Below are 18,290 nucleotides of genomic sequence, written 5' to 3' on the forward strand. Positions count from 1 at the left end.
GAGACGATGTAAGAGCGGTGGAATTTAGCACAGATCGCAAGTAGCGAGCATGAGTGGCGTGGAGATTGTAGGCGTGCTCCTTGGAGCGCTGCCCTTATGCATCTCCGCTCTGGAACACCACGAGCAGACGAGGAAGGTCGCAGGTACCTTTGTGAAGATTCGAAGGGCCCACAAGAAAGATTTGGGGAAGGTCAAAGACTGCGAACTTTGGTTTCGGCTGAATCTCAAGGAGCTCTTGATACCACTACTTCGGGACGATGTAGTGGATAGAATCGAGTACGAGCGACTGCTCGCGAATCCAGGTAGTTCGGACTGGGGTGTGGAGCATGTAGATACGGCCTTGGAGGACCGCTTAGGCGACTGTCACCAACGATACATCGAGATACTGCAGGAAATGCAAGAGACTACGGCGGCACTCTGTGAAGCCTGTCGCGTCAATGACGACCAATTCCAGCAGCGATTGAGGCAGCAACAGAAATCCCTAGCAGCGTCGACTCCGACACAACAGGCTCAGGATCAGCTACTCCTACGAGCAAACGACTATGTCTGCTTCCAGGCAAAGCGAGCGAAGTATGCTTTTGCGCCGACCAAACGAGAAGAGTTGCTAGAAGAGCTCGAGAGCCAGAACAACAAGTTGCAGAATGTGCTAGCAGCTTCGGATCGTGTGTCTGCTCTCACAAAGCAACAGACTCGAGTGCAGAAGCCGGCCATCAATCAGAGAATGTTGAATTTCTGGCGGCATGCAGATAACATATTCAAGCTGTTGAAGAATACGTGGCATTGCACATGCCGGTCTTGTGCGAGTCTCTGGCTCCAGCAACATCCCAAACGATTTGTGCACATGAGCATCGTCCTTCCATTTTGCCACGGCAGAAGAGCTGTGAAGATTGAGTTGAGCGATATACCGCCCGTGTTGCAACTTCCAGCTCCACAGAGACATTCAAGACCAACCAGCAGTACGACTACTGCGGGCCAGCTACCGACCGTCTCGATACTGGCGAACTCCTCTGTCCTGGCAATTAGGTCTGGCAGAGGCCGGAACACCACTACAATAACTCGGACAGCACAAGCAACATCGGTTACCGTGCCTCAAGCACATCAAACGACTACGCCCTCCACTGCACCTTTTCTCCAGAACCACGGCTTGTGCGCCGCTTTCGCAACATCCACTGCGAACGGTCAAGAATGCTTAGGCCGCGTCACGGAGGGCGACGATGAGTACGCAGTATACCCGGCAGTAGAAAAGGTCTGCTGCTCCCAAGGAACGTCGCTCGCAGACCTCTTATCTCCAGGTGCCGCCTTGAAGCTGACCCGAGTGCAAAGATACGGCATTGCACTCACGCTTGCTTCGTCTCACTTACAGCTGCATTCCACGCCGTGGTTGAAGTCCGCATGGACGTCTGAAGACGTGCTATTCCCCACGGAGAGCAATGGTAGCGTCCTGACACTACATGGCGAGCCGTATATCCTGGCCAACATTAACCCGTCTAACAGCAACACCTTGACTTCTCAGAAGGACAGGTCCTTCTCGACCCTCGGGATAGTTCTACTTGAGCTCTGCTTCGGACGCCGCCTCGAAGAGCATCCAATGTTTCTGAACTCACCGTATGCTGCGCTCAAAGCAGATCCCATCATCAGGCAGACCGTTGCCTGTGAATGGATTGACGATGCAACAGGTGAAGCTGGCGAGGAGTACGCCAAAGCCGTCAAGTGGACGTTGCAACAATCGCCAGCGCTGCTGAAAGACGACAAGTGGAGAGAGGAGTTTGCCGTGAATGTGGTGAGCCCACTGCGCGAATACTACTCATACCTGCATCCGAGCAAGGACGTTGCCACATAAATTTGTTTCGGCCACGGAAACTTTGTCTTAATATCAGCAGGCTTATCTGATCAAGACCATGGCGGAGACTTCGTCATCGAAAGGCTAGCTGACTGCAACTATTGCAAGCACAGAAGGCCTCTCGAACGCAGAAAAGCTCAAGGAGTGTGCTGCATTATGCCGGCGAGTCTCCGGTGAGCCAGATGAGCAAATGCATCGATTTCGAGTTTTCATCACACTCACACCTTGCGGCCTGCGTTGAAGGTCCGGAACCGCAAACCGTGACAATGCAGTGAGGAATTTACTCCTACAAGAGCATGAGGCCCACCGGAGCACTGAAGACCGAAAGATCAAGGACGCCATCGCAAAGTTGCAGACGGCGAAGGGATGAAGGCTGACGAGATGATCTCCGGCTCGGTGCGTTCTACGACCACACGAAGGGCAGTACCAGAGCTGAAGCGAGAAATCGTGCGTGACCTTATCGAAGACAAGAAGATGTGAGGATCTGTAGAACAATATGAGGACGTCTGGTTTTTGCTCTGTCTACCGCATACTTCATCTTACACCACCCTATCTCATACTCTCTTCATCACCGCAAAGCCGCCTTAGCCTCCGTCCCAGACAACCCCAACACACCGACCAAATGCTCCAACTGCACATTCCTCGCCACCCGCTTCCGCACCACCTCGAACTCCTGCTGGCAAAGCTCCCACACCTGCGCCCTCCTCGCCTCATCCGCCGTCTTGACCCTTATCCTCAGCAGTCCACTGACAGGTCGATGATCGCTCACGCGCAGCGTCCAGCGCTTGTACTCATCCATCTTGACTTTGCCAATGCCGCGGTATAAGATACGGTCGCACCAGGCGGGCGCTCGGCGCTTCTCGGAAGTGTCGTAGTCGTCGCTTTGGAGATTGTACTTATACGTCGGTGCAAAGCGGATCTCGCTTTCTTGGAAGGCTCGAAGGCGGAAGCCGGGATTGCGCTTCTTGGTGAGGAGGAGCTGATCGCGCTCGAGCAGGCGGCCGAGGCTGTTTTGATGGACGTGCTTGACGACGGTGTCTCGGCCCATGGTGTCGATTCGGTAGTTGAGGTCGCCGTTTAGGATGCAAATTTCGTGGTCGAGAATCATGCTGCCGTCGCCGCCCGAGGTGAAGACGTCTGCGTGTTGTGCTACGCTGTCGTTGCTGAGCGGGTACGAGGGTAAGGTCTCTGCTTCCAGGATGGCCGCGACATCGTTATTGCGATGGATGGTTTGTGTCTGGCCAGCGGCAAGATGGCAGTTTATGAGGCAAATACTGCTGTCGTCTAGGACCATGCGGACGATGAGAGCACCTTTGTTGCCGTGATATCCTGCCATGCCTCGCTTGACTTCCGAGGCATGGACATGCTTGACTCGGCTTCGAAGTTTGGACTTGACAAACACGCAGGTGAAGAGTCCAACCAAACTGGCGCTGTGTAGTAGCACATAGGTGTGCGAGCTAGGCGTGAACTCGTCTAAACATCTCGTAAGATGATCTCGCCATGTGCGATATTGATGGCCCATGTGCTCCTGCTCGTTGGCATCTTTCTTCTTGCTCTTGAAGAAAGACTTGGCTGTCATCTTCTTGTCTTCAAGATCCACCAGCTCTTGGAAACCAAAGACAAAGATGTCAGGTATCTGTCGAGAGGAGATGTATTCCCGGAAGAAGTTGTTGTCCTCTTTGTTGTGTTGCAGGTATCCCGGCTTCGTGGCGCCAGCGTTCCATGTCAACACTGCGGCGGTCAGATCGTCGAACGAGCAGTATTCGCTGTCGTGGTCCTGCATTCGAGCCTCCAACCAGTCCTCCTCCAGCATACCGTCCCAGATCTTCAGCAGGTTGTCCGTGCCGAGGCTGACAACCTGCAAGCGATCCAGCTTCCACAAGGCGGATCGGTCTGCGCTAATACCACAGATCTGTTTCTCATGCGCTCGCCAATCCTTCTTGACTGTCCAAGGAATGGTCGAAGTATCGTAGACATATGCCATACCGGTGTTGAAGCCAGCCCAAAGGTACTCTCCAACTCCAGCCATCGAGCTGAGCTTGTACATGCTTACATTGACCACTGCGGTGCACGAGAAGTCGTTTCTGTTATAGATGCTGACCTTGCCATCTTGATGACCAAAGTATACCAGATCTGGCTTTGCACTGAGTGTTGCACCAGAATGGACCTCACCAGTGCCAAACTGGGAGAGAGGGTTCCACACAACCTGGAACTCTGTCTCTGACTTAGCGCTGGGTGCGAACACACGTATCTCTTTCCCGGCCGCATGCCACAAATGCTTGCCAAGCACGATCGAATAAGTGTGTCCTCTGACTGTGCGGTAGCTCGTGAATTGAGAGTCAAGACTCAGCGAACCAGTGTGGTCTGACTTCCAGACATTCAGATCACCGCTGTCATCCAGCGTCCATAGCTCTGAAGCGTATCGGAATATCCGGATGATTTCTTTGCGGGTATGCGCGTTTGTTCTGGTTTTCACGACCGCCTGCGACGGAACGTCCAATTCATGGATCTCGCCAACGCTGGTACCAAGCCAGATACGACTGCCCTCGTCATCCGCCGATGCAGCCGGCTTGAAAACCAGTGAGCTGACTTTAATGTCTGGGTGTTCCATGTCGACTAGTAGCTCGCCAGTGCGCAGACTCCACACTTTAGTACGGTGTCCTGTTGTGCACACGTACTCTCCGCAGACGGCAAACGTCCGAGTGTCGTACTCCGTCGGAATCTGCCATGGCCGTTTTCTGTACTTCGGCGGTCGACGACTTGCTTGGGAGGAGTCTGGGTAATCACTTGGCGCAGTGGCTTGAGACCCAGTGAAGTCGGAGAGCTGGTAATCTTCCTGGTCATCGTGGGAGTGGCCATTAGCTCGTAGGGGAGCAGGCGCTGCAGCAGGCTTAGTCGCCGGTATGGTAGCCGGAGCTGGCATCTCCCTCCGATGGTCCATTGAACGCCTGGGCGCGGGCACCGGTGGTGCAGGTTGAGGCACGCTAGCAGAGGGCTTGGGTGCAGGAGCACTGCTGGCTGGGTCTCGATCGAAGCCTTGATTGAGTGCTGACTTCTGGATCTGCTTGCTGGCAGGGATGCGTGGGGGAGTTTGAGCCCCGTCCAGAGTCACTGCTCGTTTTGGTCCCTCAAATGCGTGCTTTTCGAACATTTGCTTGACCGGGCTGGTCCGCCCTGAACGCGCTTTGGGTGGACTAGTTCGCCCGGGCCGCATTTGCAACTCTGGCCTTGAGGGCAGCCTTGGGCGGTCTTCGGCAAAATCTTCAGCTGCAGTACTCTCGGGTACCGTTGTCGTTCGATACCGCGCGGGTCTTGGCATGCCGTTTGCCTGCTGGTCACGCCTAGCTGTTACTGGGTTTGGAAGCGGAGGGGTAGATGGGTGGTTCCAGCTGTCTGGTAATGACGAAGGCTCGACGAAAGATGCATTCGATCCAGCACGAGCGCGTTCAATGAGAGATGCGTTGGAGTCGAATCGACTCCGGGGGACTGATGACCCAGAGTTGGTCCGCAGAAGTTCGACGAAGGAAGCATCTGAAGCGGTGCGCATCCGATGTGTGAGGGAAGCGCTCGAGTCGTTCCTGCCACGGTTAGCATCAGTTGGCCTGCGAGGTGAGCTTGTCCCACTGCCCGGCGGTGTGCTGAATGGCGAAGCACCTTGGTCGACCACGTCGCCAATTGGTTCTGGTGCGGTTAAGCTGTCGGCCTTTTGTGCTAAATTCGAAGGCTTGACCGGCACGTTCGGTTTTCCTGCACGATTGACTGGTGGCGGTACACTGGTTGTATGGCTTTGTGGTCTCATTTCGGGTGTAGGCGGAGCAGTCAATGCACCGTCAGACTGTGCTTTTGGCACATCGCTTGCCTGCAGGAAGGCGGACATTCGAGCTTCTAATGCGGGAGATGCCGTTCGACTGAGTGTTCTGCCATGGTGGGCTTTGGTAGGCGAGTGAGGGGCGGCGGTGAGGTTCGGTGCAGTGGTGTCAGGAGAGCGGAGATCCACCGACATGTTCTTCCTTCCCGGAGAATGGGGTGAGTCTACCGTGAGAAGAGGCGGCGACATGAGTGTTGGTGTGGTGGACGCCATGGAATGTGGTCGCGACAGTGGTGTGTTCGGAGTACGCAACCGTGGGACTGCCTGGGGCGGCTCAAGATGAGGTAAAGCACTAGCTCCATGACTGCTGCCTCCTAGCGCCGGGGTCGTTGGACGGCTGGTCGTGGTCTGGGGAGGTCCTGTCGAAAAGGGTAGTCGACCGGCGATTGGCGATACGGGTGGTGTGCCTTTGTCTTGTTGTAGGTTCTCAAACCTCGATCGCAACGACGACACAGGCCCGATTGACGATTCATCTTTTCTATCGGTGCGCTCCATCTTGCACAGGTGGCTAATGCCGTGGCCTCCGAGGCTCCTTCATCTGGGACTGCGATGCCCACTGGAGCCTACAGCTCAATAGTGTGGTCCGTCGCTGCTTGCCATCGACGAGTCTTGATCTTGAAGGGTCCAGCTTTCCCACTCTTGATATGCCTTAAGCAAAGACAGCTCTTGCGTCCACGAAGCCGGTCGTTCGCCAATGTCTTCTTGCTCGAGTCGTGAGGTGGCTTTGTCGCCTCAGCGTTTGCTTACTGGGTCCGGCGGAACCGAGAGTGTTGTTGTGGTTTGACTGGAGTCTGTGGTCGTCATGTGCCGATTGCTTTGCGAATGTTCAAGCAATCCACCTATGTTGTGGGTCTCCTGTGATCGACTTAATGTTTAGAAGTCGTGAAGCACATGCCTCTGCGCCTTGAATACCCCAGAATATCTGAAACATGGCTGGCGGGCCGCTAGGCCCTTGCCGCTGGAGCTTAAACTCTATATGTCGATCTTCGAGGTCTCAGTTCCAACAAATCGACCCGCGTCAGACGGCCACATCTTCGTCTTTCCGAACTAGCGATACAATGTGGTAAGTCATGTCACACTCGCGAAGAGATACACGACGCGCCAGGTCCTAATATACCAAAGCAAACACATCCTCAACGCCCAGGTCTCCATCCGCTCGCCCTGCTGCAGACAATGGTTCGACTGCGCGCAATGTCACGGCGAATCGCAATCGCACGAGCTCAAACAGACGCTAGAGATGACCTTCGCGTGCAAAAAGTGCAAGAAGTGCTTCCGGAAGAATATGGAGGAGTTTGAGGAGAGCGACGAATACTGCCCGCATTGCGACAACCACTTCTTGATCGAGGTATGTAACCGTTCCTACAACCTCCCCTCTACGCGTCGCCGCTATGTTTCAGGCTGAAGGGCTGCGCGAGCTTCCTGGCCGAGTTTGCCTCGAAGGCATGTTCAGCTTTCAAGCATTCGCCTTTGACCTGGCCTTGGACACAACGGCCTGCCGTGAGACTCGTGAGACATGATCTGGGTGATTCTAACTCTACTTTCAACAGGCGAAGGAACCTAAAGCCAGGCTTGAAGTTGAGGGAGATGATGTGAGAGTCGATAGCCGCATGCTCAAAGATGAGCGGCTGAAGCAGAAGGAGGAGTTCAAGATATGGGATGACGAGGGGGAAGCGGCGAGGCTGGGTTGATGCGACCTGTCTGCCATGGTCTGGGACGGTCAGGCAAGGAAAAGAGGGAGTTTGCGAGATGCGAATATGGTTCACGCTGGTTACGAAGATACCAAGAGTGCCTGCGCCTATGTCGACAAAGCCCTTCGATTCCATTCTGCCAAGCACGTCTAGAAACGACCGGTCTGTTTGGATGTCTCTCGAAGTACACCTCGGACGTATCGCGACTGTCCTATGAATGCAGCGACCATTTGCGCAGCTCATAGAGACATACAGATACCTCACCGCAGACACCTTGAGACGCCCGACGCTCAAATGCCGGCCCGACGCTGCTATGGCGCAGTTCGTCAGGAAGGGAACGTGAACTATGTTCGCGGAGTCGAGCTCTCAGATCACACGTGCACATCGCATGGTGGAATGCTTCTCGGTTCGGCCTTATACCACTACGCTGCCACTGGACCGTACCCCGTGCTCCATTCTTGCCTTGGGAAATACTGGTGGGTGTAGATATCTGAGCTGAGTGGCAGAGTTGCCTGGAATATGATATTAAAACGATCTGCCGCAGCCCTGGCGTGAACAGGCACTTACAAGATTTTCCGGCAGCCGTCGCTTCCATGCCTCAATCTATCCGAATGCGGGGACGGAGGCCTTGCTCCGAACTCCAAACATGGACTCCTCTTTCTTCACCGCATAAGACTGCACTGTAACTACGCGGAATGATTCTTACTGTGCTATGCTGTGCCTCCACATGCCGAATGTGTGGTTGTGGGGATGCTGTCCTTGACGATTTTTATTGATAAAAAGCTTGCTGGACTGCGGATGCTGGGTCGAGGTAGAGTACACTTTCAATCCTTCAATATCAGCACCTTTCTTGCTCTCTCGCAAAATGCTTCAGAGTGTAATTGCCCTGGCTGCCGCAGTCCACTGTGCAGATAGCTTGCAAGGCCCCGTTGGCCGTCTCCCGGCCATGGGTTACAACACCTTCAACGCTTTTGCGGAGGACTATGATGCAGCGCTTGTTACACGCCAGGCGAAGATCATGCAGGAAAGAGGCCTGGTGGACGCGGGATACAACATCATGCTTCTGGACGATTTCTACGCCATGAAAGAACGCAATTCATCCGGCCATATGGTGGCAGACCCAGACAAATTTCCTGAAGGCATCCCGGCGCTTTCGAACGAGCTTCACTCGATGGGTATGCGACTTGCTGCGTACGGCGATCATGGTTATCAGACGTGCGGAGGGTACCCGGGTTCGTACGGTCACGAGATGCAAGATTTGGAGACTTGGTACTCCTGGGGCATGACTTATCTCAAGTACGACAATTGCTGTAGGTAGTGCACCCAACGCTGCACAATTGATGTCGCTGATTATAGAGAAGACATTCCTGCCGATAACATCACCCAGACGAACCAAGTAGGTAGCTATGAGCGCATGGCAGATGCGATTGCCGAATTTGCCTGTCGAACTGGCGTTACGTTCCAGTTGTCATTGTGCAACTGGGGCTGGCAGCAGCCATGGATCTGGGGACGCAGATTTGGACAGTCGTGGCGCACCAATGGCGATATCAAACCGACGTGGTATCCTCTAGCTGCAATCATCGACACGGCATCATTCCAGTACTGGGCAACTGACTTCTACGGCCACAACGACCTGGACATCTTAGAAATCGGAAACGTCGGCCAGGGCAGTCCTCCCGGTAACCTGACCCACGAGGAGTCGAAGAGCCATTTCACAGCATGGGCACTACTCAAATCACCACTCCTGATCAGCGCGGACCTTTCAACCGCAACAGAAGAGACCTTTGAAATCCTCGGAAACCGCGACCTCATCAAGATCAACCAAGATCCCGTTGTCGGCGAAAACATCAGCCCGTTTCGTTGGGGCATCAACTCGGACTACACATCGAATGCGACGCACCCGGCAGAATACTGGTCCGGCAACTCGAGCTACGGATCCGTCTTCATGATATTGAACACGCAAGATACACCCCAAGAGATGTTCTTCAACTTGACTGAAAGCTGGACGATTCGCGCGGGCAGACAGTATTCTGTGTACGATCTGTGGAAGCATGAGGACGTGGGGGTTGCAGTGCGGTGAGTCTCAAGCACGCCGACCTAGCGAAACACTGGACTGATCCTTTGTCTGCAGCAACATGACCTTGCAGCTGCCCGCACATGGCGTAGGCGCGTTCCTACTGAACGACGCTGGGCCAGAACCCGAGTATCTGGACGGTTCTTGCGCGGTCTATTACCAGTGTTCAGTAGGTTGGCCGGTATCCCTCCAATGTCCGCATCTGCTGACAATATTCTGAAGTTCCCTAACGGCACGTACATTTCGAATTGAGTAGCGGAGAATTCGAACACAATTATCAGTCTTTCATCTGACCCGATTCAGTGTTGCGTGCGCAATTGTTGACCCGTGCAAGGAAGGCTTGACGCGGCGAGCATGCGTAGTAAAAGGTGGGAAGAAGATGTTCAATGGTATTTCAGTATTGCAGTGGAGTATCCACGATCCCACGTACAAACCACAATCACCGTTGATAGCACGACGGACGGATTCCTTTGAAACATAGTCCATCCGCCACTGTGATGGGCGCTAAACTGACCACGTGCTCGGCGGTGTGCTTGTCTCCAGCCAGGATTCTGCCAAGACGGCCTTGTAGAGATTTGACAATCTGGAAGCGCCCTCCTGTTCCCGCTCGGGTCTCAAGAATCAGTCGAAGGTTGACTGCGGACAAATCTATTCGCTTTCGCTTTCATGTCTACGGCTTGCGCGCTGTGTATCGTGTATCGATGGCAGCACCATAAGTTGTAAGTCTTGCCTACGTGTTATGCAGATGCAAACGCTTTTCGCACTGTCGACGACCGTTATGCGCCAAGTACAGTCTATCCACTCGCTGCAGCACCATGAGTTTCAGTCGCAGCATCCTGAACGGCCTGCATTTCCACGTCTTGTCAGGCGCCTGGCATATGCCTGCCCGACCAGCTGTCGACTCGATATATGATGGAGCGCTGCCATTCTGTTTACCCTTTCTCCTCCTCCATCTAACCACGCTCACTTTGCAAGTCTTCATTCGTTTCTCCATTCTTTCAAGATGTCTGTCAAGGTTCTCACATCTCTTCTGGCCACGCTGGGCGTGGCCTCCGCACACACCATCATGCAGGCCATCAGTGTGAACGACAAATCTTACCCGCAAGGCGCCGGCATCTACATGCCCGCAGACAACCATTTCATCGACGATGTCAATTCCGACTCCCTGGCCTGTAATGGAGCACCGGTGACTGGCTTCGCCTCGTCCTCTGAAGTCATCCCGGTCAAGGCAGGCGACACCGTGACGGGAGCATGGAAACACGACCTGACGGCCACGGGCGCGGACGAGTACACGGACAACATAGCCATCGACTCCCCTCACAAGGGCCCTGTGATGGCCTACATGAAGAAGGTCTCCGACGCCGCAGAGAGTCCATCGAACGCTCCTGGCGACGGCTGGTTCAAAGTGGCAGAAGAAGGCCTGAACGGCGAGACTTGGGGTGTCGATACCCTCATCGACGCTGGTGGGCTCCAGAGCGTCAAGATCCCGACTTGCGTCGAGGACGGTGACTACCTGCTCCGTTTCGAGATCATCGCACTGCATAACGCCTCCCTTCCCAGCAGCGCACAATTTTACGTTCGTCGAACACCTTGCCGCGCACCTGTATTTCACTGACTGGCTCCAGATGGAATGTGCCCAGCTGAGCGTGTCCGGGGGAGCATCGACCTCCCCCGAAACCTACTCGATTCCAGGCATCTACTCTGTAAGTCTGCTGGGTCCTAAAAGTCGGAGACATTAGTTAACCATCTCGAATGAGCAGGCCAATGACCCTGGCCTCTTTATCGACATTTACAACAGCGAGGGCCAGCCATACCCAGATGGCGGCTACACTATCCCTGGTAAAATTTGCTTAGCAAGTCGAAAGAGATTGAATCATGTGCTAATACTCGCCCAGGTCCTGACGTCTTCACTTGCGACGATGCTGCTGCCTCTGGCGAAAAGACCACCATCTCTGCCGAGACGGGCACAACGATGGCACCCAGCACTGCGTCCAGCGTTGTCGTCTCACCCATCATTACCGATGATTCCGACAGCACCGGCACCACAAAGATCAGCCCGCCGCAGCCCACCCCTCCTGCCGATGAAACCTCCTCGCCAGCTTCTTCCGAGTCACCCACTACCGCAGCTTCCGGCGCGACAGAAGTCAGTACCGTCACCAGCACTGCGGCCGCGACAACCGTAAAGCCCACGCGTCGCCCTCGTCCTACGCGACACCCTCGCCCGACGCGAACCCACGGCGAGAAGCCAGTACACCCGACGACTTTCAGAACCATGATGCACCCTCAGCCATCGCCGGTTGGAGGGGAGGAGCCCGGCTGCGATGTTGAGTACGTTTAGTGCTTTGGCAAGTTTGGATGAAGGGGCTTAAGCAGTGGTTAACCCGATTCCGTGACGAATTGTCAGCCAGGCTTGCGATACCGTCTTCGAGAGGATGTGTGGACGGTGCTATGAATTTGACCAAGACGTTGTTCCTTTCTTCCGCCCCTCCTGGGCCGCTTGATGTATAGATTTCTGAGCTTGAGGCGCTTTCGAGCGGCAAGTCAATTCATTTTAAGCTCGGTAGCTCCATCTCGATAGACTAGATCTGCGAGAATGCTCGCTCAAATTACTTCGCCCACCGTTCGAGGATATGAGACTGCTACAATCAGGGCACGCCCTTGATTTAAACACGGGACGTGTTGCGGTACAGGAGTAAGCCATGCAGAGCCGAGCATCGCGTGCCAGGAACGAGATCTGTGAGATCTGGCCCATCGTTGACCCCTGCAAACTCAATCTTGCATTGGAGACAGGGGTTTGTGTGGGGAGGAGGCTGAAATCTCTCCTCAATCGGCATCCATGATCTCATCAACCTGTCATCGTCAACAGCAGCGCGTCACGCCAGCGTGAATTCTGGATCAGCATGTCCTGTAGGTACGCCCGTCTCCCTTCGCTCCTGCCTCAAAATCCCAAACCCCCCTTGATTCAAACGTATGGCCGGCAGCAAACTGTCAAGGCCTTTCATCACTTCCCTAGCATCCAGACCACTTGCAAGCTCCAGCAGACGAGCCTTCATTGCACCAATCACATCTCCTGCAAGCATTGTCTCGAAACGAACGTACGCTATGTCTGACAAACTGGTCGAAGCACCCACAGGCGAGAAGGTCCCGGAGAAGGATCTGTGGAAGTTCAGAGAGCCGTACAGAGTCCACAAGAGGGAAGAGCACTTCGAGGCGGTCTTGGGTGGTAGCTGCCATTGCGGCGAGGTCAAGTTCCAGCTGAGCAGAGAGACGCCGTTGGCGAGCAAGCTGTGCCATTGCACGACGTGCCAGAAGCAGCATGGTATGCCTCCACCCATCCAATCTACCCATGCTTCATACTAACCGTCTACAGCTGCACCCTTCCAATGGGCCGCCATCTTCCACAAGGGTGACATCAACTTCCATGACGGCCACCACCACCTCGAATGGTACGACCCGACTTCAAAGAGCATTGAGCACCAGCTTCCATGCAAAGTACGCTGCAAGTACTGCCACAGCCCGATCATGGACGAGGGGAGGAACATGATCTTGATGTTCCCGAGCTTGATTGACTTCCCGGACAAGACGGCGAGGGATCGGTTCAAGCCAAGGTGAGTGCCAGCATTTCACAGACTGGTCAGTGGGCGTGCCAAGCTCACCGTTTGCTTTCAGATGCCACATGTTCTACCCCCAGCGTGTGATGGACATCCCTGACGGCCTGCCCAAGTGGTCCGGCATCAACGAGGACAGCGACTTGATTGAGGACTCGCCGCCAGAGCAGATCAAGGAGCTGGAGCGCAAGCGCAAGGAGAAGGTTGAGGAGGAGGTCCACCCCGGGCAGAGAGAGTAAGCGGCGTCAGCATGCAGCTGTGTGTTCGAATTAAATTTCAACACTGTTTGAGCCTACGATGGCGAGGGTAGCTCAATGTGAAAGAAGGTCGGCATGAGCGTACGCCGAGAGAACGGTACTTTGAGATGTGGAAGATAAGCCATTGTGGCGTACGAGTTAGCGACACGTGAAGACCATACTATTCACTGTTGGCTCACTCATGTGCACGTCGAGAAGCCTTGTTTGTGTACGACGTCCAGGTCATTCAGCTCACCTCGGTCTCAGTGACTCGTCACTTCCTATCTTCACTTGCTCATTACCAGTCTCGTTTCAGTCATGCTATATCCGACAGTCCTGCCATCACCTCAACTTAACAAAAAACCACCACAGTTCTACATCTTTTGACCTTCTGAGTCGTGGTTGCCACTCCGAAACTGCTTTCCTCTTCATCATCCACTCACGACGACTCGAAAGCAGATCGGCAACGTTCTGCCAAGACCTGGCGGACGACCTCACTTCAGGAAGACCATCCTCCTCCATCACGCGATTCTGTGCGTATACGATATCCTCCGCGCAGACTGCACTTGTTCTGAATACTCATGCTTGAGAACTGACGATGGCTGCACATAGCGTTCAATCCAGATTCCTTGCGCGCAAGGGGCACGCGTGATGGCGAAGAGAAAGCTAACAACATCCGTCACCAAGAAAAAGAAGTGTAAGCCTTCCTAACGAGTAAGGTAGATCTGATAGTATGTACTGAAATCATCCAGCAAAACAAGAGCCGCACCCTCACGGCTTCGTCGATCCGAACAAGGAGTATAAGATTAGGTCTATCATCGGCGAAACTACCAACCAGTACCATATCAGCTGGGAGGACGACGAGCAAACCGGCGAAAGTTTTGAAGATACTTGGGAGCCCAAGAAGCACGCTAACAGGTTGGCCATTGAAGACTGGGAGAACCAGAAGGCCCAGAAACGCCGTGGTATAGCAGTTGAAAGTGCCTGACCCTTTTGAACAGTGAAGCTGACGCTATACAGAACAAGAAAGGGCCAAGTCTGCTGCTGCGAGGTCGCGTGCTGCTTCTGCTGCTCAGACTGCTACAAGTTCGCCGCCCCGACCACGAAAGGCCCGGTCGCGGAAAATCATAGAAAGCTCGCCTCCGCCACCAGAACCTGCAAGCCAGGCCGACGATAATCAGGTCCAGTCTACTGCAGAAGACCTTCCTGAGATCGGTGAGAGCCAACATACCGAACCGGGAGCCGAGCAAGTTGCGACTACTGCGGATCTTGGCAGTCCTTTGTTTGAACCAGACGACAGCCCAGAAGCGCCCGTGTTACCTGAGCAAGTCTTTGTTGCAGTTCAGAACCCAGAGCCACCTTCCAGCTTCTACGAAGGCGCCTATCAAGCGGTCGGCTCGTCACAGGTAAACGACCCACCTTCTTCACCGCCACGACGCTCGCCTGAGGCATCTCAGTACGTCCCGGATCCTGTAGACACCACAGGTACGACCGAAGGCACAACAGAGATTAGTGTTGCGCCAACCACGCAAAGCGAGCTGCCTCAGTCTGCGCCTGCTAACATATCGGCGGCTTCTGTAAACGTTGTCCCGGACTCGCAGGCCTTCCACGCCTCTTCGAGCTACGTCCCTACCACAACCACTTCGAAATCTTCCTCGGCTCCGCAGGCACAGAAAGTGGGTTCATCTGGAGTGCCAGTACCATCAGCACCTACCATCAACTCTCAAGAGAACCCGGCTTCAGCTGAAGAGAGGCGGCCAGAAGCTGCTGGAGACGAGCCTCCGCCATTAATCAACGGCGGTGAAACCGGCCTTTCGGACCAGAGCGCCAGACGCCAGCAAACGTCTAGCGCTGTCTCGAATCCGGCTCAACATCCACGGAACGTTGACACCTCAGCCGGAGGAAGTAGCCCAGTTCGTCTGATCACTGATCGACCTGGAGCCCTTGCTAGTCGCAAGGAACAAGTGCCATCCCAAAATCAGATCAACTCGCAGCAGAGTTCTGCCCCGAGCTCCGCAGTCCAAGCTGAGCCTCGCAGATCGTCCGCTCAGGCTGCAGGGCGCACCTCGTTGCATCGGCCGTCAGAGTCAGCTCAACCTTCGCAAGCTTCTCATCCAGCTCAGCACGTGGGCCGTCAGCAGTACGTTGATCTTCTCGACACCACACAAGAGCGCTCGACGTTGGATAGTCCATTCAGCGTAACGGCCCCGCCCCGAAGAGTACCGGACGAACATCAGCTTGGTGACAGAAACGCTCCGGGCTCGAGCTCGTGGTTGGAATCTCCGTTCAAGACTCAAGTATCGTTGCAGCTGAGTGAAAGGGAGATACCGGCATTCCACACTGATCCACAGTGGAGTCGGCCGAATACGCAACCTCAGTATGAGAGTGGAGAGCCACTCACACAGTACTCAACCATCAATTCTCTGCCTTTCAGTCTCCCGGTCGACAACTCATTGTTGCTACATAAAAGCCCCCTCCGCCAGCCACCTTCTCAAAGCATCGAGACTGGTCAATTTGGCGATAGCGTACAACCTCCACCGTCCCTCCCATCAACACCAGAACATCGATCGACGATGGACAACCAAAGCACGCCCCAGAGTGGCAGATCTCTGCAGGAGAAGATCAAAGCCATGCGCGAAGAGAAGTGGAAGAACGCCGTAAAGAAGAAACCTTCTGCTGCACCTGTACCTGCTGTTCAGGAATCTGTTTCGAACCCGCAGGCATCAGCGAGACCTACAATCGCGCCAGCTTCTCCCATTCCGGCACGATTGGCATCACCGATGCTGCTCAATGGCGATGGACATCGCTCCCCTTCAGCTGTACCAGCTTACGCTCCACTGGCCGTCATTACTCAAGAGGACATGAACACATCCGAGCGGTACGGGACACTCTTACCGCAGGCTCAAGAGTCACCAAGCAATGACCAACAGCGTCGTGGCTCGGTCATAGCTGAGCGAACGCCAGCAAAGCAACGCGGCGATGACATTGATCCCGAGAAGGCCACACTCTACACCATCCCCATCGGCATGTTCGGACACCAGCGCGATCAATATCCGCAGACTGTATGGTTCCATCGCCACTTGGTCGAGAAGTTCCTCGCCTCTTCCGATCAAGACGAAGAGCTTATGCAAGAGATCAACCATTTCGTACAGCGTGCCCGCAATGTCGCAATGCACCCGGATCTCGATAACGCCGAAACCTTGACGCAGCACGACACTGAGGCTTCGCAGCAGGCTGAGTGGGATATCAAGTGCAGTGCGAAGTTGAAGTTTTTGAAGGAGCTCATTGATCGGCTGAGGGATCAGGAGCTTCATGTTGTGATTTTGTCGAGTCCGGGCAGGTTTGTGCAGATGCTTGAAACTTTTCTAGCTGGCATTGGCATAGATCCGCACCATGCAGGTGCCGTCGACGAGGACACCCTAGGCTCCCAAGGCTTGCGAGTAACACTGCTCAGCACCGATCAGGAGATGCAAAATCCTCCGCCTGCACAACTCGTCATCGCCATGGACAATCACGCTCGGCACGACACGGCTACGATCAGAGCACTCCGTAACCGCGATGGCGCATGGTGCCCCTTCATCTCGCTTGTCGTGCCGTACACAGTAGAGCATGTTGAGCGCTGCCTTTCGGCCGATCTCTCTGAAAGAGCGTTGGCACGAGCCGTCGTGAACGGCGTCTACAAGCTAAGGACTGAAGCCGGCAAGCTGGAGGGAGGACAGCTCTCCGTCAAAGATTCTGCCGCTGCTTTGGCAGAATATCTGACTACTACGGAGAATGCGCCGGAGTGGCCACTAGTTGCTCTAGGCACCCTCGAAGACCTTGATAGCCAGACCGAAAGCGAGATCGAGCCGTGGACGGAGCAAGGCGTTGCTAACAACAACAAGCGTCCTAGACCTGAAGATGGATCTCAAGACATGGAACCTGCCAACAGCAAGCGCGCCCGCTTCGGTGATGTCGACATCACACACGTCAGTGACTCGATTGACAGATCGACACAATCGAATGCTCTCGGCCAACCCGCCGAAATCGCTCAACCGGCAGTGACGGACACGGAGAAGCGTCTCCAAGACCTTCTGATGACGACACAAGGCCGCCTAGACGAGCACGAACAAGCGTTGTCCGACCTCCAATACCGCCACGAAGACCAGCGTACTCATCTTGTGGAAGTGACGAAAGAGCGAGACTCTGCCATCGCTACAGCACAGAAAGCCGTCGAGCGCTTAAACGAGCAAGGCGCCATACGCATCAAAAACAAAGAACTGGAACAGCAACTTCGCGAAGCCAACGAGCGACTGCTCGATCACTCGGTGCCCGAGCGAGCAGAATACGAAGCCCTTCGACTTGCCGCAGCAGACGCCGTACTCGAGAAGCAGAAAGTAGAGAAGCGATTGGAGCAAGCGGAGCGAGATCTGGCGTATGTTCGTGACCTCTACCAGAGCTCGTCGAATAGTGCGCAACAACTCGCTTCTCAGAACAACGAGCTAGAAGATGAGCTTGGCATTGCAAAGACAAGGGCTTCTGGAGAGCAGGTGAAGCTACGACAGATGGGCTACGACAGCTATACAAAGAACCTGGAGAAGGAGAACAAGAAGCTCAAAGCCCTTCTCACGGATCGGGAGGCAGGGATGAAGTTTCGCGACGAAGAAATCGCGAGGCTCAAGGAAGCGAGCAGAGGCAGGATGGGCACGAGAGCGACGAGCGTGCCGCGGAGCCCGCGCTTAGGCAGCCCGATGAAAACGAATAGCAGGCAAGGGAGTCCTGCTGCTGGGGAGGTGAGAGGGAGGTCGTCGTTGCTTCATCCATTGCGTAATGCTTAGAACTGGTACTGGTAGGCTAGGTACAGGCGTGCAATGCCCTTGTTACACAAAGTCCACAGTATCCTTTGCCATACTCATTCCTTCATGTCCCACATAGAGTATTCATCTCGCACAAGTCGCCTCTTCCCACATCTCGAGATTCCCGCCATGCAAGTGCAC

At 54.6% G+C, this 18,290-nt stretch overlaps 7 protein-coding genes across 7 annotated transcripts; 6 read left to right on the plus strand and 1 right to left on the minus strand.

The window, feature by feature from the left end:
* Nucleotides 1-49: 49 nt before the first annotated feature.
* LTR77_009826 (uncharacterized protein) lies at nt 50-1,840 on the plus strand (the record flags this gene model as incomplete). The annotated part of the gene is made up of 1 exon (XM_064807052.1): nt 50-1,840. One exon carries the CDS (start codon nt 50-52, stop codon nt 1,838-1,840), a length of 1,791 nt encoding a protein of 596 aa, XP_064654868.1.
* Nucleotides 1,841-2,408: 568 nt separating this feature from the next.
* Nucleotides 2,409-6,203, minus strand: LTR77_009827 (uncharacterized protein; the record flags this gene model as incomplete). The annotated part of the gene is made up of 2 exons (XM_064807053.1): nt 2,409-4,054; nt 4,088-6,203. 2 exons carry the CDS (start codon nt 6,201-6,203, stop codon nt 2,409-2,411), a joined length of 3,762 nt encoding a protein of 1,253 aa, XP_064654869.1.
* Nucleotides 6,204-6,945: 742 nt separating this feature from the next.
* On the plus strand, nt 6,946-7,396 carry LTR77_009828 (uncharacterized protein; the record flags this gene model as incomplete). The annotated part of the gene is made up of 2 exons (XM_064807054.1): nt 6,946-7,053; nt 7,256-7,396. 2 exons carry the CDS (start codon nt 6,946-6,948, stop codon nt 7,394-7,396), a joined length of 249 nt encoding a protein of 82 aa, XP_064654870.1.
* An 865-nt stretch (nt 7,397-8,261) lies between these two features.
* On the plus strand, nt 8,262-9,722 carry LTR77_009829 (uncharacterized protein; the record flags this gene model as incomplete). The annotated part of the gene is made up of 4 exons (XM_064807055.1): nt 8,262-8,692; nt 8,753-9,472; nt 9,528-9,639; nt 9,693-9,722. 4 exons carry the CDS (start codon nt 8,262-8,264, stop codon nt 9,720-9,722), a joined length of 1,293 nt encoding a protein of 430 aa, XP_064654871.1.
* Nucleotides 9,723-10,473: 751 nt separating this feature from the next.
* On the plus strand, nt 10,474-11,808 carry LTR77_009830 (uncharacterized protein; the record flags this gene model as incomplete). Its single annotated transcript, XM_064807056.1, has 4 exons — nt 10,474-11,046; nt 11,096-11,173; nt 11,231-11,309; nt 11,366-11,808. 4 exons carry the CDS (start codon nt 10,474-10,476, stop codon nt 11,806-11,808), a joined length of 1,173 nt encoding a protein of 390 aa, XP_064654872.1.
* A 764-nt stretch (nt 11,809-12,572) lies between these two features.
* On the plus strand, nt 12,573-13,317 carry LTR77_009831 (uncharacterized protein; the record flags this gene model as incomplete). The annotated part of the gene is made up of 3 exons (XM_064807057.1): nt 12,573-12,789; nt 12,841-13,078; nt 13,140-13,317. The coding sequence occupies 3 exons, from the start codon at nt 12,573-12,575 to the stop codon at nt 13,315-13,317; spliced, it is 633 nt and encodes a 210-aa protein (XP_064654873.1).
* A 648-nt stretch (nt 13,318-13,965) lies between these two features.
* LTR77_009832 (uncharacterized protein) lies at nt 13,966-18,131 on the plus strand (the record flags this gene model as incomplete). The annotated part of the gene is made up of 3 exons (XM_064807058.1): nt 13,966-14,011; nt 14,067-14,279; nt 14,335-18,131. The coding sequence occupies 3 exons, from the start codon at nt 13,966-13,968 to the stop codon at nt 18,129-18,131; spliced, it is 4,056 nt and encodes a 1,351-aa protein (XP_064654874.1).
* Between the last annotated feature and the right edge of the window lie 159 nt (nt 18,132-18,290).

The sequence above is a fragment of the Saxophila tyrrhenica genome (assembly GCF_035928015.1).
Source record: "Saxophila tyrrhenica strain CCFEE 5935 chromosome Unknown scaffold_19, whole genome shotgun sequence".
NCBI lineage: Eukaryota > Fungi > Ascomycota > Dothideomycetes > Mycosphaerellales > Extremaceae > Saxophila > Saxophila tyrrhenica.